The following is a 24,636-nucleotide window of genomic DNA, read 5'->3' as shown; positions in this document are numbered from 1 at the left end:
GAGTTATGGAGAAAGCGATGGTGGGCCCAGATTCCGACAAATGGCTGGAAGCCATGAAATCCGAGAGAGGATCCATGTGTGAAAACAAAGTGTAGACTTTGGTAGAACTACTTGATGGTCATAGGATTATTGAGTAAAAATGGATCTTTAAAAGAAGACAGACGATGATGGTGATAAGTCACTATTACGAAAAGCTCGACTTGTCGCAAAGATGTTTTCGATAAGATCAAACAGTTGACTATGATGAGACTTTCTCACTCGTAGCGATACTAAAAGTCTGTTAGAATTATGTTAGTTGTTGATGCATTATTTATGAAATATTGCACGTAGGATGTCAAAACATTGTTTTCTCGACGGTTTCCTTGAGCAAACATTGTATGTGATACAACCAGAAGGTTTTGTCGATCCTAAAGATACTAGCAAGTATGCAAGCTCCAGTGATCCTTCAAAGGACTGGTGCAAGCATCTCGGAGTTGGAATATACACTTTGATGAGATGATCAAAGATTTTGGGTTTGTACAAGGTTTATGAGAAACTTGTATTTCCAAAGAAGTGAGTGGGAGCACTATAGAATTTCTGATAGGTATATGTGGTTGACATATTGTGGATCAGAAGTAATGTAGAATTTCTGTAAAGCATACAAGGTTGTTTGAAAGAAGTTTTCAAAGGAGTACCTGGATTACGCTACTTGAACGTTGAGCATCAAAGATCTATGGAGATAGATCGAAAGCGCTTAATAGAAGTTTCAACAAGATGCATGCCTTGACAAGTTTTTGAAAGAGTTCAAAATAGACCAGCAAAGAAGGAGTTCTTGGTTGCGTTGTGAGGTGTGAATTTGAGTAAGACTCAAAACCCGACCACGGCAGAATAAAGAGAATAGACGAAGGTCGTCTTCTATGCCTTAGCCGTAGAATCTAAAGTATGCCATGCTGTGTACCGCACCTGAAGTGTGCCTTGACTCAAAGTATGTTGAGAGGTACAGAGAGTGATCCATGATTGAATCACTAGCAGCGGTCGAAATTTATCCTTAGTAACTAATGGACTAAGGAATTTTTCTCGATTATGGAGGTGGTTAAAGAGTTTGTCGTAAAGGGTTACGTCAATGCAAGCTTTGACACTAATCCGGATAACTATGAGTAGTGAAACGGATTCGTATAGTAGAGTAGATATTTGGAGCATTTCTGAATAGCACGTAGTAGCAGCATCTATAAGATGACATAAAGATTTGTAAAGAACGCACGAATCTGAAAGTTTCAGAACCGTTGACTAAAACCTCTCTCACGAGCAAGACGTGATCAGACCCCATAACTATATGGGTGTTGGATTCGTTGGAATCACATGGTGATGTGAACTAGATTATTGACTCTAGTGCAAGTGGGAGACTGTTGGAAATATGCCCTAGAGGCAATAATAAATTAGTTATTATTATATTTCTTAGTTCATGATAATCGTTTATTATCCATGCTATAATTGTATTGATTGGAAACACAATACTTGTGTGGAAACATAGACAAAACACTGTCCCTAGTAAGCCTCTAGTTGACTAGCTCGTTGATCAAAGATAGTCAAGGTTTCCTGGCCATAGGCAAGTGTTGTCACTTGATAACGGGATCACATCATTAGGAGAATCATGTGATGGACTAGACCCAAACTAATAGACGTAGCATGTTGATCGTGTCATTTTGTTGCTACTGTTTTTTGCGTGTCAAGTATTTGTTCCTATGACCATGAGATCATATAACTCACGGACACCGGAGGAATGCTTTGTGTGTATCAAACGTCGCAACGTAACTGGGTGACTATAAAGATGCTCTACAGGTATCTCCGAAGGTGTTCGTTGAGTTAGTATAGATCGAGACTGGGATTTGTCACTCCGTGTGACGGAGAGGTATCTCGGGGCCCACTCGGTAATACAACATCACACACAAGCCCTGCAAGCAATGTAACTTAATGTAAGTTGCGGGATCTTGTATTATGGAACGAGTAAAGAGACTTGCCGGTAAACGAGATTGAAATAGGTATGCGGATACTAACGATCGAATCTCGGGCAAGTAACATACCGAAGGACAAAGGGAATGACATACGGGATTATATGAATCCTTGGCACTGAGGTTCAAACGATAAGATCTTCGTAGAATATGTAGGATCCAATATGGGCATCCAGGTCCCGCTATTGGATATTGACCGAGGAGTCTCTCGGGTCATGTCTACATAGTTCTCGAACCCGCAGGGTCTGCACACTTAAGGTTCGACGTTGTTTTATGCGTATTTGAGTTATATGGTTGGTTACCGAATGTTGTTCGGAGTCCCGGATGAGAGCACGGACGTCACGAGGGTTTCCGGAATGGTCCGGAAACGAAGATTGATATATAGGATGACCTCATTTGGTTACCGGAAGGTTTTCGTGCATTACCGAAAAAGTTTCGGGCTCATCGGTAGTGTACCGGGAGTGCCGGGAGGGGTGTCGGGGACCATCGGGAGGGGTGTCACGCCCCAAGGGGTCTCATGGGCTATGGGAAGAGATAAAGCAGCCCCTAGTGGGCTGGAATAAGTTCCCACTAAGGCCCATAAGGTTTGAGAAGGAAAAAACACAAGGTGGAAAGAGTTTCCAAGTGGGAAGGTGGAATCCTACTCCAAGTAGGATTGGAGTAGGACTCCTCCACCTCCAATTTCGGCCAAACCTTTAGGTTTTGAGGCTGCCTCCTCCCCTCCCTCCCACCTATATATACGGAGGTTTTAGGGCTGATTTGAGACGACTTTTCCACGGCAGCCCGACCACATACCTCCACGGTTTTTCCTCTAGATCGCGTTTCTGCAGAGCTCGGGCGGAGCCCTGCTGAGACAAGGTCATCACCAACCTCCGGAGCGCCGTCACGCTGCCGGAGAACTCTTCTACCTCTTCGTCTCTCTTGTTGGATCAAGAAGGCCGAGATCATCGTCGAGCTGTACGTGTGCTGAACGCGGAGGTGCCGTCCGTTCGGTACTAGATCGTGGGACTGATCGCGGGATTGTTCGCGGGGCGGATCGAGGGACGTGAGGATGTTCCACTACATCAACCGCGTTCTCTAACGCTTCTGCTGTACGGTCTACGAGGGTACGTAGATCACTCATCCCCTCTCGTAGATGGACATCACCATGATAGGTCTTCGTGAGCGTAGGAAAATTTTTATTTCCCATGCAACGTTCCCCAGCAGATCCTACATATTCTACGAAGATCTTATCGTTTGAACCTCAGTGCCAAGGATTCATATAATCCCCTATGTCATTCCCTTTGTCCTTCTGTATGTTACTTGCCTGAGATTCGATCGTCAGTACCCGCATACCTATTTCAATCTCGTTTACCGGCAAGTCTCTTTACTCGTTCCGTAATACAAGATCCCGCAACTTACACTAAGTCACATTGCTTGCAAGGCTTGTGTGTGATGTTGTATTACCGAGTGGGCCCCGAGATACCTCTCCGTCATACGGAGTGACAAATCCCAGTATTGATCCATACTAACTCAACGAACACCTTCGGAGATACCTGTAGAGCATCTTTATAGTCACCCAGTTACGTTGCGACGTTTGATACACACAAAGCATTCCTCCGGTGTCAGTGAGTTATATGATCTCATGGTCATAGGAACAAATACTTGACACGCAGAAAACAGTAGCAACAAAATGACACGATCAACATGCTACGTCTATTAGTTTGGTTCTAGTCCATCACATGATTCTCCTAATGATGTGATCCCGTTATCAAGTAACAACACTTGCCTATGGCCAGGAAACTTTGACCATCTTTGATCAACGAGCTAGTCAACTAGAGGCTTACTAGGGACAGTGTTTTGTCTATGTATCCACACAAGTATTGTGTTTCCAATCAATACAATTATAGCATGGATAATAAACGATTATCATGAACAAAGAAATATAATAATAACTAATTATTATTGCCTCTAGGGCATATTTCCAACAGACAGAGCATGGTGACAGTGCGTAAGTGCTGGAGTGTCCCGAATTGAGTAGCGATATCGGCGACCTTCCTCGCTCACCAATCTTCGTTGTATGTGTGAAGGCAAACTTCATTGTTCCGAGCCTTTGGTGCATACTCGCACTTACCATACTACTACCTGATGTGATTCTGAAAATTGATGGCGACAACACATGATGGCTTGGATTTGGTGGTGCTTCTCGAGTACCTAGTATCGAGCTCTATGCTGCAAATGTTGCGTTTTACCCTAGTCGGTTATACATGCAATGGCGGTGTTTTGCGTCGTAACCTTGTTGAAGGAATTGCTCGGTTTTGCTCATACTTTATCTCTAGGCTGAAACCAAGGACCTGACCATTGGTAGTTTGATCAAGTGATAGCAAAATTTAGGTGTTGTTCCCTTCCTAGAGGCATTACTACTCAGTTGTGCAGAAATGCTTATACATAATCTCATTTGGTGACACACCATTTTCAATCCACGCCATCACTAATTTCCTAGAATATTTGTGGCGTGGGCATATTTGGTATGCAAGCACTAATAGGTTAGTGATGGCATGCCTTTATTTTCACATGCCACGAGTGTGTGCGGCCAAATATGCACCGAAGAGGAGATTAATGTCTCCTTTGAAATCTCCTAGCCTGGACGGTTTTTGGGCCCAAAAAATTAGCATCATTGGGAAGTGTGTGGACCGGATGTCACTCAAACGGTTCTTAAAATTGTTGAGGGAAAGGATATTGTGGAGTCAATAACTAATATAGTTTGGTGTTAATTCTGACGGTACCTAACCCCTCTAGCATCTCTCAGTTTTGGTCTATTAGATTGCACAATACAAGATTGCTTTAAGGCCTTGGCTCACTTGTTAAAGAAAATCCTCCCCGAGATCATTTCTGAATAGATAACTTCTGATCGGGGCACCTTATTATGGATAATATTATATCGGCTTATGGGTGCTTAAATATAAGAAGAGCAACAAAGCCCGAAAACATAGGTCATGCACTCTGAAACTTGACATGATTCTGTGATGAGGTTGAATGAACTTATCTTGAAACAATTATGATCAAGTTGGGATTTTATCAGCAATGTACCTTGATAATTATGAACATGGTGAGCTATGTTTCTTTTTATGTCATGTTCAGTGGGAAGAACTTGGATGAATATAAACCCACCAGAGGTATCCGACAGCGAGATCCTCTTTCACCCTACCTCTTTTTCCTCGTAGCAGAGAGCCTTTCGTGCCACCTAAAATATTTTGACCAGTCACCACACTTAATAGGAATTAAAGCGGATCAGCCGGTACCTCAGGTAAATCACCTACTATTTGCAAGTAAAGAAGGAGCTAGAGAAGTATCAAACCTTTTGGAGACTTATTGCAAGGCTTCAACAAAAAAACTCTAATTTAGAGAAGTCTTCGGTTTTCTTTCGCATAGGGTGCTTTCATAGTATCAGGTATGAAGCAAAATCTAGCATTAACATGCAAAATGAAACCTTAAGGGATAAATGTTCGGTTTGCCTATTGATGTTGGAACGTCCAAGAATGGGACTTTCAAGTATTTGAAAGACAGAATTAGGAACAAGATTCAAGGTTCGCTTAACAAACTCGTATCTGTGGGAGGAAAGGTGGTCTTGATCAAGTCTGCTGTGCAGGCTATCCCAGTATATTCAATTGGGTGCTTTAAATTACCTCGAGGTCTTTGCGAATACACGAATAAAATAATTAGGAAGTTTTGGTGGGGTTGTAAAGCCAGTGAACTAAAAGTGGCATAGGTTTCATGGGATGTTATGATTCAACTAAATCAACGAGAGGTTTGGGGTTCAGAGATTTAGAATTATTTAACTTAGTTTTTCTCGCGAGGTACACGTGGGGGATCTTACAAGACCAAAATTCTCTTAGTGTCAAATACAATCGAGAAGGGTGGTTATTTCATAAATTTGGGTCATCGACAACTGCAACTAAAGGGAGAGATTGGTGTATTCTGTCACTGAAATGTAAAGGTGGAGATTATCTTTGCACTTTTTGTCAACTATTGATACACCCCACAATCGTAGTATGGCTCCCTGACCTTGCTGCTCTTCGCACTGAAGAGAAGACTTCTGGCAACATGCTCTTCTAACTATTGCATGTCGAGAAGTGTATGGGCATTGGCAAAGCCTGAAGTGTTGGAACATATGATTTTGACAAACGAGGGCAATGCAAACCATCGCTTTTTGTGATGAAGGGTTCCTTATCGCATATTGAATTTGTGATGATGGTAGCCACATTTGGGGTGATTTCAGCGACCCGCCGAAAAGCGATCTATGAGAATGAGCTTCAACTCCCTATTTGAACTCATCTATTTATCCAAAGCTTCGCAAGTGTGTTGCGGGAAATTGCGGACAAAGATAAGAAAGAAGTTCAGTAAAGAAAGAAGAGTCTGGAAGGTTATCGTGGACATTGCCAGTGATTTGTTTCGCCAAGTGTAATGTTAACGGAGCTATTGCATGACATGAGGGTGGAGGAGCAGTTGCATTAGTTTCTAGAACTCACAATGGCCAGGGGCGGACCCACGTTGGGCTGAGTGGGGCCCCGGCCCCCAGTCATTTTCTATTTTTACTACTATGAAGCCCAATATTTTACTAGTTGGGCCCCCAGTTAGCCAAATATTAGTGCCCCCAGTCACTTGGGCCCCTACTGGATTCTTGGGCTGGGTCCGCCCCTGACAATGGCTTATACTCACAGTGATCTCTGGTCATAATCAATCACTTTCCACCGTATTACCCACATGGGAGATTTTGAGGCCTGAGATTTCATGTATGAAACTAGGAGAAGAAACTTTTTGACCCTATAAACGTCTGCGGACGCGTCCGGTCAGTGACCGGGCATGTCAGTTTTGAGCCCCTATTTTTTTCGTCCGCGCATTCGTACTACTTATTGTCTTTTCTTATATTTCCGATTACTTGTACGTAATTGATGAAAAGGAAGAAAGAGGAAAAAAGAATAAATACAAAAAAGGAAAAGATGAACCGGGGTAGGGTCGCGTCCTACATGATGGACTGATCAAGAGTGCCCGGACGCGTCCACGAGCCCTCATATCGTTCTCATATTTAAGATGGATACAAAGGGTGTTGGTCAGTCCGAATGTTTAGGAAGGAAGTGGGGGGCCGATTGGATCAACTTTCTTTGACCGGACACTGACCGGGAGAACGTTTGAGGAGTATATAGGCGGTCGGGCTGTAGATGCTCTAACAAGCAAAAAAAATCTTCATGAAAAAATTAACTTTCTCGTTCCATACAACCTTATATTTAAGCAGAGTTATATCATTCTATCATCAAAACTAAAAGGTTCGGCAATGCACGCCATCCTGACCTACTTGCTCGTTCAAATCTCGAGTTATAGTTATAGTGATCCACCTTCATGTACCGATTCCGTGACACCTCGAGCCAGTCACAGGAACATGGTGCTCGATGAAATCATGGAGAGAAGGTGCACCGTGCAGTGCAGGCGGTCCATAATTGAGTTGCCATTTCGGTGTATACGAGGGATAGCTAGCGTTGCCATTTTCTCAGCTCTGCTTTCACATGCATGCACGCGGTTTCCACAGTCGAATCTGGAGCTTTCCCCGGAAGAGGAGCCCTATCGGTGCCGTCCCACAGGAGCCTTTGCTACACCCGAATCGCAAAAGAAATTCATTCTCGATCGGTTGGTTGCTGGCTACAACTACTCTACCCGGTTACTTCTTCCATCGCTGGCCAGAGAGCACTTCGCCCCACAGCTCATACCCTTCTCCATCTCTCGCCACTCTCCCTCCCTCTCTCTGAACGCGTGCTCGGAGCAACGGACGCCATGGACAATCCTCCAGCCGTGCCGGCGGCGGCCAACAACGTGACCAATCCACAGGCAGTGGCACTGGCAGCGGCCCACAACGTGGCCAAACCTCCGGCGGCACCAGCGGCCAACAAGGTTGCTAATCCTCCGGCGGCACCAGCGGCCAACAACACGGGCAAACCTCCGACGTCGGCACCAGCGGCCAACAACATGGGCAAACCTCCGGCGGCGGCAGCGGCCGACAACATGGGCAAACCTCCGGCGGCGGCAGCAGCGGCCGACAACACGGGCAAACCTCCGGCGGCGGCGGCGGCCAACAACGGTGCATATTCTCTGTCGGTCTCGGTATGTGGTTCACAAATCACAATCATTTCTGTCAATATATATCCACGCTGATACTTTCCTTCCTTGCTTGATTATGCTCAGTTTTCTCTACGTGATGATCAATCGGCAGTAAAGGTAAGTAGCAAACGATCTGACATATAGTAGAACGTAGGATTACAGGAGTAGCTTGTGACAATCGCTTGATGGAATTAAATTAACATAAGGCGTTCAGATTCGAGCTACAGCCTACATGTAGGCCAATTTTAGTGTTCGCTGCTTGAGGTGGAACATGTACTTACATGCTGAGCTCAACTGCTGCAGATGGTGGTGAGAGCTCCTGCAGCGACTGTGGTCATCAATCCAGTGAACCCACCAGTGAATCCACCAGCACAGGCGGCGTCACCGCATGGAGCTGTGGTAATGCGATTCGAACTTATTTCTATCGAGATATATCGATGCTGCTACTTTTTCCTTCCTCGCTTAAATGTGATTCGTGTTTCTCTATGTTGTTGCCAGTAAACTACTCCATCCGTCCCAAAATAAGTGACTCAAAAACGACTCAACTCTATACTAACTAATTTAGTATAAAGTTGAGTTCTTTTTAAATCACTTATTTTGAAACGGAGGGAGTACTAATTAGCAAACGATACGAGTACCTCGTTTTTTTTAGAAAAGGAGGCAACGCCCCGGCCTTACGAGTACCTCGTGAAATATTACTTTGCTTGATGGATTAAACATAAGGCCAATGTTAGTTTTATACGCGTACTAATTTCAGTTTGCCAGGTCTAGAATACTGGTTTCATACGCGTACTAGTTTCCGGGTTTTATACGCGTTCTTGTTTCAACATGTGCTTGCATTCTGGTATCGCTGCTGAACTGAACTGACCCGTTGAGATGAACTGCTGCAGGAATTTGTGGTGTTCACTGTTTTCCTCTTCATCTTCATCTTGGTGATCGGCGTGATTCTGCTGCTGAATTGGTGCCTCAAGTAGAGAATCTATGTCACGTCCGGGGAAGAAGAAGAAACGTACTCTAGATCGCAGGGGTACGCCACCCGATGTGGACGACCGTAAATAAGATGGCGCAAGTGTGTGTTAAGTTAAAGCTATCGTGCCAGCGGTTGTGTGGAGCTTATAAGCTGTGTGCTGGACTGTACTGTAACTGAAACAATCTAGTACTACGTCTGATGAATCAAATAAACTGAAGTCTTCGTCTATGTCTTTCATGTTCTTCTCTCCTAAGTCTGGCATGGTGAACCTCTCCCAAGACCCAGGGGGACGTGACAGTTGGTATCGACCCAGGGCCGCGTGGTACGATTTCATCCGAAACACATGCATCAAGACCTTACTGTCACTCAAGCAACGCAGCGCTGTGGCTGGAAGAGCATCAGCACCAGTTCCAGGAGCTTCTGTCTTAGATTTCAGTGCACTACCCATATTAGGACGACCAATTCTCTGGTACTGGTAAATTTTGGAAGGATAAGCAGCTCATGGATTTATTTTAGACGTGCCAATGCACTCTGTTTTCGCCGCGGGGAAAAGTACGACCCAACACACGAATGCGGGAAGAATGCTACTGCTGAATTACATTTTATCCTACAAGGAGTAGTGGCTGCACCTAAACTTCCAGAAGAAATGTTATGTTAGACATGATGGAAATGCAGGATCTGGCTGAGGCACAGCAACTAAGCTTGTCACTCGGATACAGAGAGCTAACACTCGTTTCATTTTTGGTGCAAGCGTCAGGTGCGCCCGACAAGCTTGCATCGTCGGGGATGAGCGGCAGCGAGCTTCAATCGTCGTCACCAGAGCTACGACGGTTGTCACATGAATTTGTAACCGCAAGGGTGGGGTTGTTGCATGGGGGCGAAGCCGGTAAGAAACCTACGTGCCGCCCGTCTGGCTCCTTTCTAATCTGTTTGTTTGTGAGGTCGGTTTCCTAAATGATCTATTCATTAGTTCGTATACACGTTTCTAGAAAAATATTGTGCACCTCTTTGCCCCCTCTCGATTTTCATCCTGGCTTTGCCTCTAGGGTGTGCGCGACTGTATCGGACGGCTGGGGGCCAATTCTCGGCATTGATGTACTCCTTCCGATCAAAAATAAGTGTCGTGATTTGAGTTCAAATTTAAACTAAAACAATAACACTTATGTTGAATCGGCGGGAGTAGATGATTAGCCATACAATCATTTAAGATGCAACTACAGTGTAATCACCAAACAACTTGATGCAAAATATTGATTGAAACAATCAAATCGACATCAACAAAATTGGTACCAGTCTGACAGTACCCGAACAGGTTTTGGCACATGAGAACTAAGAGAAACAATTCAAAACTTTTTGAAGGGAGAGAACAAATGAAGTGATTACAGATCAATGTTGAAGAGCAGAGTTGTTCTGTTTCTCTAACCTGTCAATGTTGCTCTTTTTGTTGTTGTTGTTGTTGTTGTATATTGATTTAAAATGTATTTTTGATGAGAAACACCCACGAGAGAACTTTGAGCGTAGAAAAAATCAGGATCAAATATAAAATGAGATGGCATTTTTTTAGAAAAAAATCAAATACGATGAAAGGAAAGTTGAAGAAATGAATTATTTTATTTTAAGGGAAATCTTTCTTTTTTGTGAAATGTATAGATGAGAAACATCCACGGGATATCTTTGAGCTCAAAATAATCAGAATCCAAAAATCTGAACACAATTAGAAATTAAGTAAATGAAAGAAATCTATCATGGACGAAAAAAGATGGTGGTGAGAAACACCCACAAGAGAACTTTGAGCGTAGAAAAAATTAGAATCAAATATGAAATTACATGGCATTTTTTTAGAAAAAAATCGAATACGGTGAAAGGAAAATTGAAGAAATGAATTATGTTATTTTAAGGGAAATCTTTCTTTTTTGTGAAATGTATAGATGAGAAACATCCACGGGATATCTTTGAGCTCAAAAAAATCAGAATCCAAAAATCTGAACACAATTAGAAATTAAGTAAATGAAAGAAATCCATCGTGGATGAAAAAAGATGGTGGTGAGAAACACCCACAAGAGAACTTTGAGCGTAGAAAAATTTAGAATCAAATATGAAATGACATGGCCTTTTGTTTTTAGAAAAAAATCGAATACGGTGAAAGGAAAATTGAAGAAATGAATTATGTTATTTTAAGGGAAATCTTTCTTTTTTGTGAAATGTATAGATGAGAAACATCCACGGGATATCTTTGAGCTGAAAAAAAAACAGAATCCAAAAATCTGAACACAATTAGAAATTAAGTAAATGAAAGAAATCTATCGTGGATGAAAAAAGATGGTGGTGAGAAACACCCACAAGAGAACTTTGAGCGTAGAAAAATTTAGAATCAAATATGAAATGACATGGCCTTTTGTTTTTAGAAAAAAATCGAATACGGTGAAAGGAAAATTGAAGAAATGAATTATGTTATTTTAAGGGAAATCTTTCTTTTTTGTGAAATGTATAGATGAGAAACATCCACGGGATATCTTTGAGCTGAAAAAAAAACAGAATCCAAAAATCTGAACACAATTAGAAATTAAGTAAATGAAAGAAATCCATCGTGGATGAAAAAAGATGGTGGTGAGAAACACCCACAAGAGAACTTTGAGCGTAGAAAAATTTAGAATCAAATATGAAATGACATGGCCTTTTGTTTTTAGAAAAAAATCGAATACGGTGAAAGGAAAATTGAAGAAATGAATTATGTTATTTTAAGGGAAATCTTTCTTTTTTGTGAAATGTATAGATGAGAAACATCCACGGGATATCTTTGAGCTCAAAAAAATCAGAATCCAAAAATCTGAACACAATTAGAAATTAAGTAAATGAAAGAAATCCATCGTGGATGAAAAAAGATGGTGGTGAGAAACACCCACAAGAGAACTTTGAGCGTAGAAAAATTTAGAATCAAATATGAAATGACATGGCCTTTTGTTTTTAGAAAAAAATCGAATACGGTGAAAGGAAAATTGAAGAAATGAATTATGTTATTTTAAGGGAAATCTTTCTTTTTTGTGAAATGTATAGATGAGAAACATCCACGGGATATCTTTGAGCTGAAAAAAAAACAGAATCCAAAAATCTGAACACAATTAGAAATTAAGTAAATGAAAGAAATCTATCGTGGATGAAAAAAGATGGTGGTGAGAAACACCCACAAGAGAACTTTGAGCGTAGAAAAATTTAGAATCAAATATGAAATGACATGGCCTTTTGTTTTTAGAAAAAAATCGAATACGGTGAAAGGAAAATTGAAGAAATGAATTATGTTATTTTAAGGGAAATCTTTCTTTTTTGTGAAATGTATAGATGAGAAACATCCACGGGATATCTTTGAGCTGAAAAAAAAAACAGAATCCAAAAATCTGAACACAATTAGAAATTAAGTAAATGAAAGAAATCCATCGTGGATGAAAAAAGATGGTGGTGAGAAACACCCACAAGAGAACTTTGAGCGTAGAAAAATTTAGAATCAAATATGAAATGACATGGCCTTTTGTTTTTAGAAAAAAATCGAATACGGTGAAAGGAAAATTGAAGAAATGAATTATGTTATTTTAAGGGAAATCTTTCTTTTTTGTGAAATGTATAGATGAGAAACATCCACGGGATATCTTTGAGCTCAAAAAAATCAGAATCCAAAAATCTGAACACAATTAGAAATTAAGTAAATGAAAGAAATCCATCGTGGATGAAAAAAGATGGTGGTGAGAAACACCCACAAGAGAACTTTGAGCGTAGAAAAATTTAGAATCAAATATGAAATGACATGGCCTTTTGTTTTTAGAAAAAAATCGAATACGGTGAAAGGAAAATTGAAGAAATGAATTATGTTATTTTAAGGGAAATCTTTCTTTTTTGTGAAATGTATAGATGAGAAACATCCACGGGATATCTTTGAGCTCAAAAAAATCAGAATCCAAAAATCTGAACACAATTAGAAATTAAGTAAATGAAAGAAATCCATCGTGGATGAAAAAAGATGGTGGTGAGAAACACCCACAAGAGAACTTTGAGCGTAGAAAAATTTAGAATCAAATATGAAATGACATGGCCTTTTGTTTTTAGAAAAAAATCGAATACGGTGAAAGGAAAATTGAAGAAATGAATTATTTTATTTTAAGGGAAATCTTTCTTTTTTGTGAAATGTATAGATGAGAAACATCCACGGGATATCTTTGAGCTGAAAAAAAAACAGAATCCAAAAATCTGAACACAATTAGAAATTAAGTAAATGAAAGAAATCTATCGTGGATGAAAAAAGATGGTGGTGAGAAACACCCACAAGAGAACTTTGAGCGTAGAAAAAATTAGAATCAAATATGAAATTACATGGCATTTTTTTAGAAAAAAATCGAATACGGTGAAAGGAAAATTGAAGAAATGAATTATGTTATTTTAAGGGAAATCTTTCTTTTTTGTGAAATGTATAGATGAGAAACATCCACGGGATATCTTTGAGCTCAAAAAAATCAGAATCCAAAAATCTGAACACAATTAGAAATTAAGTAAATGAAAGAAATCCATCGTGGATGAAAAAAGATGGTGGTGAGAAACACCCACAAGAGAACTTTGAGCGTAGAAAAATTTAGAATCAAATATGAAATGACATGGCATTTTTCTAGAAAAAAATCGAATACGGCGAAAGGAAAATTGAAGAAATGAATTATGTTATTTTAAGGGAAATCTTTCTTTTTTTGGAATGTATAGATGAGAAACATCCACGGGATATCTTCGAGCTGAAAAAAAACAGAATCCAAAATCTGAACACAATGAGAAATTAAGTAAATGAAAATCTAAGCGTGGGGGAAAAAAAAAAGATGGTGGTCTGTTATAGAGGGACCGTGAGCCATATGTTATTTTAAGGGAAATCTTTCTTTTTTTGGAATGTATAGATGAGAAACATCCACGGGATATCTTCGAGCTGAAAAAAAACAGAATCCAAAATCTGAACACAATGAGAAATTAAGTAAATGAAAATCTAAGCGTGGGGGAAAAAAAAAAGATGGTGGTCTGTTATAGAGGGACCGTGAGCCATATGTTATTTTAAGGGAAATCTTTCTTTTTTTGGAATGTATAGATGAGAAACATCCACGGGATATCTTCGAGCTGAAAAAAAACAGAATCCAAAATCTGAACACAATGAGAAATTAAGTAAATGAAAATCTAAGCGTGGGGAAAAAAAAGATGATGGTCTGTTATAGAGGGACCATGTGCCAGAGCGGGCCCATGGTGCAGCGGTCTGTTATCCTTCCACCGTTGGAAGCGGGCAGTGAACGCTGCTCTGTGAAACCAGCCTAACGTGGTGCCTGCCGCTTCAGGGCCTGAGAGACCGGAGCTTTCGCCCAGGTCACCCAGCCCACTACCAACTTGGAACGGGCAGGCCGGCAATGTTACAACACAAGCCCAGGCCCACAGTCCACACCAAACATCCACACCACCTTAGACGCCCCCACATGGGTTACAAGCTCTCGTGACTGAGCTCAGCGATTCTTTCCCTCCAGCCGGGTATTTAAGTTGGCAATTCTTCTCGTAAACTAGCGAGGTGGGACTAATTGGAGGGGTGTGGAGTGGCTCAACAGTGCGTGCAGCAAAGCAGGAAGCGGACTAAACCAGAGCCCACAGGTGAGAGGCCTCGAATGCTGCTACTGGAGTGCTTCGGCCCTGGTTACTTACATCAGGAAGACGCTGCAGCCCATCAGTCAGTCACGGTGCTAGATGTATGACGGTGAAGTTTATCTTCTCCCATTTCTTGAACACCATACATGTACGAGAGGGCTACAAAAAAAACATTGCCAACGATGCATATTCGACTGCACAACTGCGCATAGATTTTCGGCTACAAAACCATGCATATCGGCAAGTGACCAACACAAATATGCATATTCTCTAGTGATCAACAAAATTATGCATATCCGCTAGTGATCAACAAAACTATGCATATCGGTTAGTGAGAAACAAAAGTATGTGTATCCGGCTAGTGACGAACAAAACTATGCATACCCGGCCACAAAACTATGCATATCAGGCTATAAAACTATCGCACAATAGCTCGTCCTCCCACATACTGAAGCTTTCTCCTCTACCCCTCTTTCTCGGATTGTCGGCCAAATCATACAGATCATCATCATCGTCGTCCTTGTCCTGCTGTTGTTCGACGGTCCAATCTTGTTGTTGTGTGCCCGTGCTGGTGTGGGTGTAGGTCTGGTGTGTGTCCGGTTGGGTTTAGCCTTGCTGTGTGTGGGTGTAGTTATCATGCATGGTAGAATTCAGAAGATACTCAATTTGTTTCAGTGCATAATCCGATCATAAACCCATAATTCATCAGATTCTAATGAACATACCGTAAAGAGGATTACATCAGATAGATCAGCGTGGGAATTGCGATAAAAACATACTGAAAATCATAGAAAGAAAAGAAGCCATCTAGGTACTACATATATACCCGTATGTTTATGGTGGTCTACTCATACATCATCATGTAGGCAACAAGGTTGATGTAGACGACCTCCATGATCGATTCCCCCTCCAGCAGGGCGCGAGAGGTCTTTCAGATGGGATCACGGTGGAATAAAGACTTGCGACGACGGAATAGGTGTTTCTAGTGGCTCTCTGATGTTTTCAGAATATTTTGGAATTTATAGAACTGGAATCAGGTCACAAGGGCTGGCGTGCCATGCAGGCTTGTTGCCTCCTCGTGCGGCGTCTAGCCTCCTCCGGAAGCTTCATGGGTCCAATATCTTTCAAAAAAAAATCCATTATGTTTGGACTCTGTCTGGTACTGACAAAGGTAAAAAAACCGCAAAAAAGGAAATGGCACTGGACACTAGGGTTTGAGAAGGCACGCGTGGAGAGGGCTTGAAACGTGAATTGGTAGGTCCACGACTTCCACATTAAAAAGGATGACGACCGGCCGGATGGATGACTGACAGGTGGGTTCCTCCATGCGTACATCGAGTGGTGGGAGGTAGGTGGGTGGTCGACAGTCGGGCCCGAGACGGACAAGAAGCAGACACATGGGTGTCCTTTCGATAGCCGTCTAGACGTAAACCGGGATAAGTTTGCATCGAAAATAGGTCGAACCAAATGTTAAACGGACGGAATTTGAAAATGAGATCATGCGTTTGTTTGGACTAAAACAGAGATGAATGATCGAGGAGTCTGGACTCTGGAGTGGTGCGCGTAGGAGTTGCGCTAATAAACTCTAGCGGGAGCGCTGACGGACCGAACTTGAGTTTTTCAGGGCAAGCGTGAGCGTGACATGGACCGGGAAATGCTCACAATGAATGTCTGGTCTCGTTGGCATCGCAACGGAGCACACGAGCAATGGCAACACGGTGACACGGAGACGGGGCGCCAGCAAACGGAACGGAAGATTGGAGCCTTGCCCTTGCTTGATCATGGGCGACGTGGGACGCCTCTCCGCCGCTCGAACTCAAAGAACCTTTCACGCTTCGCTGGTCACCCCCGCCCAGCCCACTGCCTCTGCCGCGCGTCGACGTCTCCGATCCCCCCAGCGGCCCAGCCTTATCCATGCACGCGCGCTAGCCCGAACCCAAGCACCGCACCGCCGCTCCCAGCTGCCCCTGGCCGGCGGCCGTGCCCCGCTCGATGTTACGCCACTCCTAGTCTAACCCGAGCTCCCTCCCCCAGCCAGCGTTCGGAGCCGATGCCGCTCGCCGGCATTGCCCTCGCGCCTCTCCTCGTATCCCCTCTCGCGCCTCCCTCTCCCTGTGCCCGTGGCGGCGTTGCAGTCTCCGCAGAGCCCCGGGGAAGGCGCCGCGCGCTACGGCGGGTGCGGTGCTCGGCCGCAGCGGCGTCCGGCGGAGGCGGTGACGCCGGCGAGCTGTCACGCGCCACGCTGCTCTGGAGGGCCGCCAAGCTGCCCATCTACTCCGTGGCGCTCGTGCCGCTCACCGTGAGTTCCCCGCGGCTGCAAATTCCTCCCTCCCCATGACCCCGGTCGGTGCAGGCCCTTGCCAATGCTTAACCCTACAATTCAGGATTGTAACCTGTTAGCATGCAAATCAGAATGAGCATTGGATCATTGATCGCAGCTAATTGCAACAACAAGCCAAACTGGAAGATCACACAACATTTGATGGTTTGCAACTACGATCACCATACACATTTGCTTTGCATTGACGGTTGCTTGCACCTGCAGGTAGGGGCTGCTGCTGCTTACAACCACGCGGGGCTGTTCTTCGCCGGGCGCTACTTCGGCCTCTTGGCAGCTGCTGTCCTCGTGATCACCTGGCTCAATCTGAGGTAAAACTCGCGTACAGTACAGAAACATGCAACATTCATTACCCTGTTCAACCACTCATTCCCCTGCTACGGATCTACTGTACTTTTTACTCTACTGCAGCAAGAACATACAACATACATTCTGCTTATATCAAAAGCACTGTTCAACCATTCAGACATTCCCCTGTTCTGGACTTAACTGTGTTTTGACCCACTCTGCTGCAGCAATGACGTTTACGATTCAGATACCGGTGCTGATAAGAACAAGAAAGAATCTGTCGTCAACATTGTTGGCAGGTACTGCTCGTTTCCATTACCGGGCAGTAGTAACATCCTACATGCTTCCATACCTGTATTCAGGAATGAAACATTTTACAGTGTCATCTGATGTGCAGTCGAGCAGTGACACAGTATGCAGCGAACCTTTCTCTTCTGCTCGGGTTTGGAGGGCTATTTTGGGCCTTTGCTGAAGCAGGGGACGTCAGGTTCATCGTGTTGGTGCTATGTGCAATCCTCTGCGGCTATGTTTATCAGGTAAAATCTTGTGCCCTTCTTCCTGGAACATTTGTGCTTCTTTATGTTGTGTAATCTGTATCATGATACAATATATTTGCCTTTTGGTGATAAACCTTGGGTTCTCATATCTAAAACGACTGGTGCATTTTAGTACTTAGCCGCATTTCACTTACTTTCTGTATTTCAGCTAATCTGGCAGAATGAAGTTGTGCTTTAATGTTTATATCACATTCTCTTTAATGTCTATCATGTGCATTTTCACAGTGCCCGCCGTTCCGATTGAGTTATCGTGGCCTAGGCGAACCATTGTGTTTTGCTGCATTTGGCCCATTGGCTACATCAGCTTTCTACTTCTCAAACAGCAGCAGAAGCATTTCAAGGTACACCCTAGAACAACCAGTTGTCTAGTTATCAACTATTGTGTGTATAATCAGCACTTTAGAGTGTTGAAGGACGATGTTCTATCTTAATTTCTCTACAAATATGTTTGAAATGTTGGAATTTGTCAGCGGGACTGCGCTTCTCCCTATCACCAAAACAGTCATAGCTTCATCGATTCTTGTCGGGTTGACAACCACACTGATACTCTTCTGCAGCCACTTTCACCAGGTATAAGAAACTCAACCCCCCTGACATATACGATTGACGCAATATTTTTATATCTGTGAAAGGATCATTAGCTGACGAACTCCCTCACAATCTGTAGATCGACGGAGACAGGGCTGTCGGAAAGATGTCTCCCCTGGTATTCCACTCTCTGTTTTTTCAGCACATCTGATTTCACTCATGTACAAATAATCAGCACTACGTATAACACAAGTTTTTTGCGTGTGAATCTGCAAACAGGTAAGAATCGGCACCAAAACAGGCTCGACAGTAGTAACGCTTGCGATCGGCGCCCTCTACGCTCTCTTGGCGGCTTTCGGCATAAGCAGATGCCTCCCGCCATCCTGCATTGTAAGCTACTGATTCATCATGCTGTTCCTCTTAAGAAAATTATCACAAAACACAGTTCTCACCTCAGGTGCCATTGCTGCCGTATCACAGGTCCTTGGCGCCCTGACTCTCCCTCTGGGCAAATGGGTCGTGGACTACGTGCAGAGAAACCATGATGTAAGTAATCCTCCCTTCTCACCCCCTCCCTTTTTCCTTCTGATTTTTTTGCACATTAACACTGGCTGGGGTTGGATAAAAATGCAGGATGACGCCAAGATCTTCATGGCCAAGTATTACTGCGTGCGGCTGCACGCCGTGCTCGGGATGGCGCTGGCTTCCGGCCTGGCGCTGGCCAGGAACGGCATGCTTGCCTGACAGACAGACATACACACGGGCCACCATTGACAGTCTTGACACTCTGGAGGCAACAGATATCAGAGAAACGCTTCCTTCTTATTGCAGTTTAACAAATGGAATAAAGAAAACACAGACAGACACAGACACAGACACATCTTTCACAGCTACTCTACTCCAGTAGAAATTCAATGGCAGTTGTCTAGCCGGAGGCGTCCGGATTGGGCAAGCAGAGGTTCAGAGGCAGGCTCACAGCAGCAGGCTCTAGCTTGTACGTACATACCACCAGTACAGTATCCCGTGATCATCTAGGTAGACTCTTTTCTCCATGCAAAGGGAGAGGTAGCTTGGCGTGCGCGTCCGTCCTCGCAGCTACTGCTAGGGTAGATCGCCGTTTGCTTGGCCTCCAGCAGCATATGAATTGAATTGAATTCTGATGAGGCAGGACGGGACAAGTCAGTCACAACATGCTCCGGCCCTCTCCTCTCCTCTACCGACGGACGGACTGCCATTACTACATTATTATTACTTCCCCTCTTTACCAACCGGCGGTGGCAGAGAGTGGTGGTAGCCCAGCTGCTCCTGGTACGGCGCGCAGGCCAACTTGTGTGCTGCCTTTCCCACCTTGCCATCTACTCCTATGTTTGTACTGTATCATTGGCTCCCGGATCTTCAAATCGCAGGCCTTGCAGTAGTATCTAGTATTACTGCTACTGATAATGCTGCTGTATGTTCATCTCACTGCCCAAATCAAAGTGAGAATCACGGATTCATCATGTAACTAAACCAAACAACATGGTTGCTGGTACTGGTATAAGCCTAAATAACCAAGATTACCACACCAGGAGCTGACTGGTGGTGAACATATATACACGCACGAGGTAGTAGAGGAAAATGGTGAAAATGACGGCCAGACCACCACGCCGGCATCCATCGTTCCTTCTCAACACACCACTTTCTGACTGGTCTTGCGGTACCAGTGATTATCCCCTCCTCCAAAGCCAGCCCACCACAGAAACGGGCATCTGTGCTTCTCAATTCCTCCTTTTCAAATCAGATCCTTAATTCCTAAGTTGAGAATATCTCGCCACCCGTTTGAATATGTTCCTCCTCCACGGTCCACATCCACCAAGAAACCTAAGAAGCACATCTTTCTGTTACAATGTCGACAGCCCTGATGAGGTCAAAGAATGAAGAAAATGAAATGTCGACAGCCCTGATACTTCTGTGCTAATTCGCTGCAAGTCATTTTTTTTCTGAAAGTGAGAGTGACAAGAGGTGAAGAACTAACAACTCTGGCCAAGCCAGCAATCTATTACCCATAAAAAGTTCTGCTTATCAAGGAATCGGTGACTATTGAACTGACACCCATTTCTCAATCTTACTACTCCCTCCGTTCCTAAATAGTAGTATAAGCCTTTTTAGAGGTTTCACTACGGACTACATACGGACGTATATAGACATACTTTAGAGTAAAGATTCATTTATTTTGTTCCGTATGCAATCTCTAGTGAAAGCTCTAAAAAGACCTATATTTAGGAACGGAGGGAGTACTATTCAAACTAGTTCCCAGTCAGATTGGGGAAGAGAGATCACAATGTGCTCGAGTCGAAAGCAACTCAAGAAGCATGATTTGAGCATCACTGAGCAGCTCACTGTTAGTAGGAAATAGATTCAGGGGGGTCTGTCACTGCTAATAGATCATGCAATATGTAGGGTGTGCACCCTGAAAAGCCTATACCAGCCACATGATAAACAAATGAAACCCCATGATTAACAAGAGAAAAGGGCAAAACCAAACGGCGATGTGTCACCCAACATCCTTTACAACCCATGTGAACATAATTAGATGGCCCATGGTGCACACCAAAAAACAAAAACAATGTCCACATCACACCAGAAATCCAAGCCTAATTGTATATAGTAGCCGCCTACGAACAAAATCTGTCAATAGCGATGATCCAAATACCAATCAGTCAACAAAGACCAGGTCCATACCGGAATTCCGGTATGCGACCGGGCCTGAATTGGATAAGAGCAGCTTGAAAGCCTCAGTGGCGCTAAGAAAGTAAAGCTAGTGATGTGCTCCAAGTGAAGGTTTCCAAGAGTAGCCAAGCAGAGCAGAGATGGCTAATAACTTTGCATATCATATCATATCATAACATCATCCATAACATTTGTCCTAAACAAATTTTGCATATAAAGGTTTGGGGTTTGCCACTGCATATTGCATATTGCATAAGCTTGTTACAAAAGAATTCGGCCAGACATGAACAAGTCCATCCTTTGTCAAACACAGCATGCTCCATATACTACACCAAGAAAATATTAAGGTAGGTAAGGTAGAACACGCTACAAAAAAGAATTTGAGATTGGATTCCAAGGCGAAGCTAACACATTGTAATTGTATTGCTGCTCCGTCCCCTTCCCTCGCCGCCGCCTCCCCAGATCTCTCTCCTAGGCCGGCCATATCTACACATCGGAAGCAGCAGCGGCGGCAGCAGTTGTTGTTTCTTGGTCACGGGTCGCGGACGCGGGGGCTGGTGGCCGGCATGGCCACGCCGGGGGACGTCGGCGCCCGCGGCGAGTGGAGGCAGCCGAACCCGAGGGGCGACGTGGGCACGAGGATCGGCGACGGCATCCCGCGGAGCCGGCGCATGTAGGCCGAGATGGGGGACTCCGCCGACATGCAGACGGAAGGGAGCGCCGGGAGGGGGGAGAGCGTCGGCTGGGCCGGCGCCGGCAGGATGGGCGCCGGGCGGGGCGGGGCGAGCGGCGGCGGCCGGATGCGGTGGAGCCGGGACGGGATGGCGGAGAGCGGGGTCTGGGGCGGATTGGCCATGATAGGGCGCGGAGGCGGAGGGGCCATGACGGGCCGCGCCGGCGGGGCCGCGGCCGCCGGGGCCTGGGGAGGCAGGAGGTGGGAGGGGGAGCCGGTGAGCTTCTGGACGACGTCGCGGAAGTCGGACTTGTCGATGTTGTAGACGGGGGGCTGGGGCGGCGGGTGGTCGGCGGGGGAGGGGGGATGCGGCGGGGCGAGGAGTGGAGGGGACATGCGGGAGGGCAGCGACGGCGGCGGGGGGGAAGGCGCCTTCTTTGAGGGGGAAGAGGCGGAGGAGGAGGTGGAGGAGGACTGCTTGGAGATCTTGTAGGAGGATTTGTTGAGGGCTCGGAGGGCGGCGGTGGAGGCGGCCGCGGAAGGCGGCGGGTGGTTGGGGTTGGGGTTGTCCATGGCCGGAGGACGGCGGCGGGGGAGGGGGAAGAGTGAGGTGGGGAGGAGTGGGAAGATGGGGATTTGGGGGGGGAGGCGAGTGGGCGGTGGGCGATGGGATCTTCTCTGTCTGCGCTTCTGCTCTCTGCTGCTGCCCAAGCCAAGCTGCTGAGCCAAGCCAAAGGCCAAAGCAAAGCAAAAGAGAGGCTGAGCCTGCCTCCGCGAGCAGACTGGCTGTGGCTGGCTGATGATGATGAGCCAGCTGATTGGTGACTGGCTGCTCAGCGCTCCAGCCGTCGTCGGTTTCGACCCAACGCTTTGCTTCCTTATGTTTTATTTTTCTATATCTATTTTGGGATTAACTTCGATTACTCTCTTTCTTTTGGTGCAAGCATATATATACTCGAAGAAAGTCTCCTGAACCAAGGCTAGGGTATTGTGCATATATATATATATATATATATATATACATACATACACATATATTATATGTGTGTGTGCGCACACGCAAGGTAGTAGTAATAACCAAGGCTAGGGTGTTTTTTCTAGGACTTGAATCGAGCAACAAAGTCACGTGATTTCTCGCTCATCCTGCTTATTTAATTTGTCGTGTAAGCGTTATCGTTTTCTCGTTAATAAGCACATTATTATAAAAAGTTAAAGTGGTGTCATAGAAAATCACTTCCACGTGCAATACACCTATGCACACTTGTCCAGAAGTCCTTGATTTGCGATTGTCATTGAGAATCTAAGCCATTTGTTAGTGAGTCCGGGTTTCCTCTAGAACATCACATTGCGGCACAAAACTTTCAATGCCAGTTTTGAAGAATTCGTCTGTGTGCTATGGTTTCCTCTCGAACATGGCACCGCGGCACAAAAACTTCAAAGCATAATTTGGAGAATTCGTTTGTGTGCTCTAGATTTAGCCTCCAAGATTTTCAATCTCCAGGAAGCTTAATATAAATGGCGAGGTGACGTATGTGCTAGAACTAACTTTTCTTCTTCATTTTGCCTCGCATGAAGTTGCCTTTCAATCTTAATCTACCACCAAATCATTTTCTAACTTTTCGGAGGAGAAGAATGATCTATTAGCCATGGTATACTATGCGCGGGAGTCGGATACATGGGCCTGACACGACCATGATAGGCATAGAAGTTGATCGGTCATGATATTTTTGAGTATCTAATTGACCAACATAATCCTTGATTTTCTCGCTCAATCTACTCCTTTGATTTATCACATAAGCGACACCATCTTCTCGTTAGTCATCAAATATTCTGTCTACATAAATTTAAGGCAGAGACACCAAAATCAATCCTACATGCAATCCTTTTGTGCACTTGCGAGTTCATATCATTAGTTGTTGATCATGTCATCCCATGTGTAGTCCTCAATGCTTGCTTGCATGACATGGCCAAAAGTCATCGAGGAACTCACCCATGCATTTATCAAATATTGTTTTCTTCAAATCATTGCATAACGGCACAATAATTTCATAGCGGATTTTTTTTGAAGAATTGGTTCGTCTCAACCTCAAACAGTAACAAGATCAAGGGGTCTCTTTCAATTAAAGAAATGGGTGGTGCTTGGATTTCAACTCAGGGTAGCTTCTCTCTAAACCATGTCTCAACTTATCTCTCTCAATCACAAACAGTCAACAAATGGAGGCTCGGTAGAGCGAGGAATAGCAATGGGAGTTTGGTCCAATGTTAGCTAGAAGCGCTAACTCTACTTCGTCGGGGAGAATGGTACTCCCTCCGTTCCTAAATATAAGTTTTTTTAAAGATTTCACTAAGAGACTACATACGTATGTATATAGACATACTTTAGAGTGTTGATTCATTTATTTCACTTCGTACGTAGTTATTTAGAAAAATATCTTAAAAGACATATATTTAGAAACGGAGTGAGTAGTATTTTTAAGGTAGGGGGAAATGGTTGTCTCGTGTAATAAATTCACATCTAGACGGTCCACGAAGATGGAACTAAGAGTCAAAACAGTCAACTCGGTTCAGATGCTGTGGAAATCACATGACCAAGGCAAGATTCTAGTGCAAAATGTCTGGGCCCAGTGCCGAACGACCTGGGAGCAATGGTCGGATGATGAGTGAGATGGTCTAGCGATGTGGCTTCATCCCAAGACGGACCTCGCCTATCTCTATACTCGATTTGGCGCACGCATCACCTTGGACTCACTAGATCCCAAGATTGAGGGATCGTCAACACTCGCTCAAATGACGACACATCGAAAAAACTC

At 44.2% G+C, this 24,636-nt stretch overlaps 3 protein-coding genes across 4 annotated transcripts; 2 read left to right on the top strand and 1 right to left on the bottom strand.

Annotated features, from left to right (window-relative positions):
- Positions 1 to 7,565: 7,565 nt before the first annotated feature.
- Positions 7,566 to 9,315, top strand: LOC123447180 (transcriptional regulatory protein AlgP-like). Of its 2 annotated transcripts, XM_045123762.1 has the most exons (4): positions 7,566 to 8,120; positions 8,202 to 8,234; positions 8,421 to 8,516; positions 9,008 to 9,315. In XM_045123762.1, the coding sequence occupies exons 1-4, from the start codon at positions 7,794 to 7,796 to the stop codon at positions 9,089 to 9,091; spliced, it is 540 nt and encodes a 179-aa protein (XP_044979697.1). In that variant the 5' UTR covers positions 7,566 to 7,793; the 3' UTR covers positions 9,092 to 9,315. The 2 variants fall into 2 exon arrangements, with proteins under 2 accessions (XP_044979697.1, XP_044979698.1); XM_045123763.1 differs by lacking the exon at positions 8,202 to 8,234.
- Positions 9,316 to 16,564: 7,249 nt separating this feature from the next.
- Positions 16,565 to 19,948, top strand: LOC123449669 (2-carboxy-1,4-naphthoquinone phytyltransferase, chloroplastic). Its single transcript, XM_045126959.1, has 10 exons — positions 16,565 to 17,032; positions 17,279 to 17,382; positions 17,587 to 17,658; positions 17,757 to 17,895; positions 18,142 to 18,257; positions 18,387 to 18,486; positions 18,584 to 18,622; positions 18,724 to 18,834; positions 18,925 to 18,990; positions 19,078 to 19,948. The coding sequence occupies exons 1-10, from the start codon at positions 16,784 to 16,786 to the stop codon at positions 19,186 to 19,188; spliced, it is 1,107 nt and encodes a 368-aa protein (XP_044982894.1). The 5' UTR covers positions 16,565 to 16,783; the 3' UTR covers positions 19,189 to 19,948.
- A 1,346-nt stretch (positions 19,949 to 21,294) lies between these two features.
- Positions 21,295 to 22,593, bottom strand: LOC123449670 (VQ motif-containing protein 9-like). The gene has a single exon (XM_045126960.1). The coding sequence runs from the start codon at positions 22,397 to 22,399 to the stop codon at positions 21,686 to 21,688; it is 714 nt and encodes a 237-aa protein (XP_044982895.1). The 5' UTR covers positions 22,400 to 22,593; the 3' UTR covers positions 21,295 to 21,685.
- Between the last annotated feature and the right edge of the window lie 2,043 nt (positions 22,594 to 24,636).

This window comes from Hordeum vulgare, chromosome 4H (genome assembly GCF_904849725.1).
Source record: "Hordeum vulgare subsp. vulgare chromosome 4H, MorexV3_pseudomolecules_assembly, whole genome shotgun sequence".
Classification (NCBI taxonomy): domain Eukaryota; kingdom Viridiplantae; phylum Streptophyta; class Magnoliopsida; order Poales; family Poaceae; genus Hordeum; species Hordeum vulgare.
This window is presented reverse-complemented; position numbering and strand designations above follow the sequence as displayed.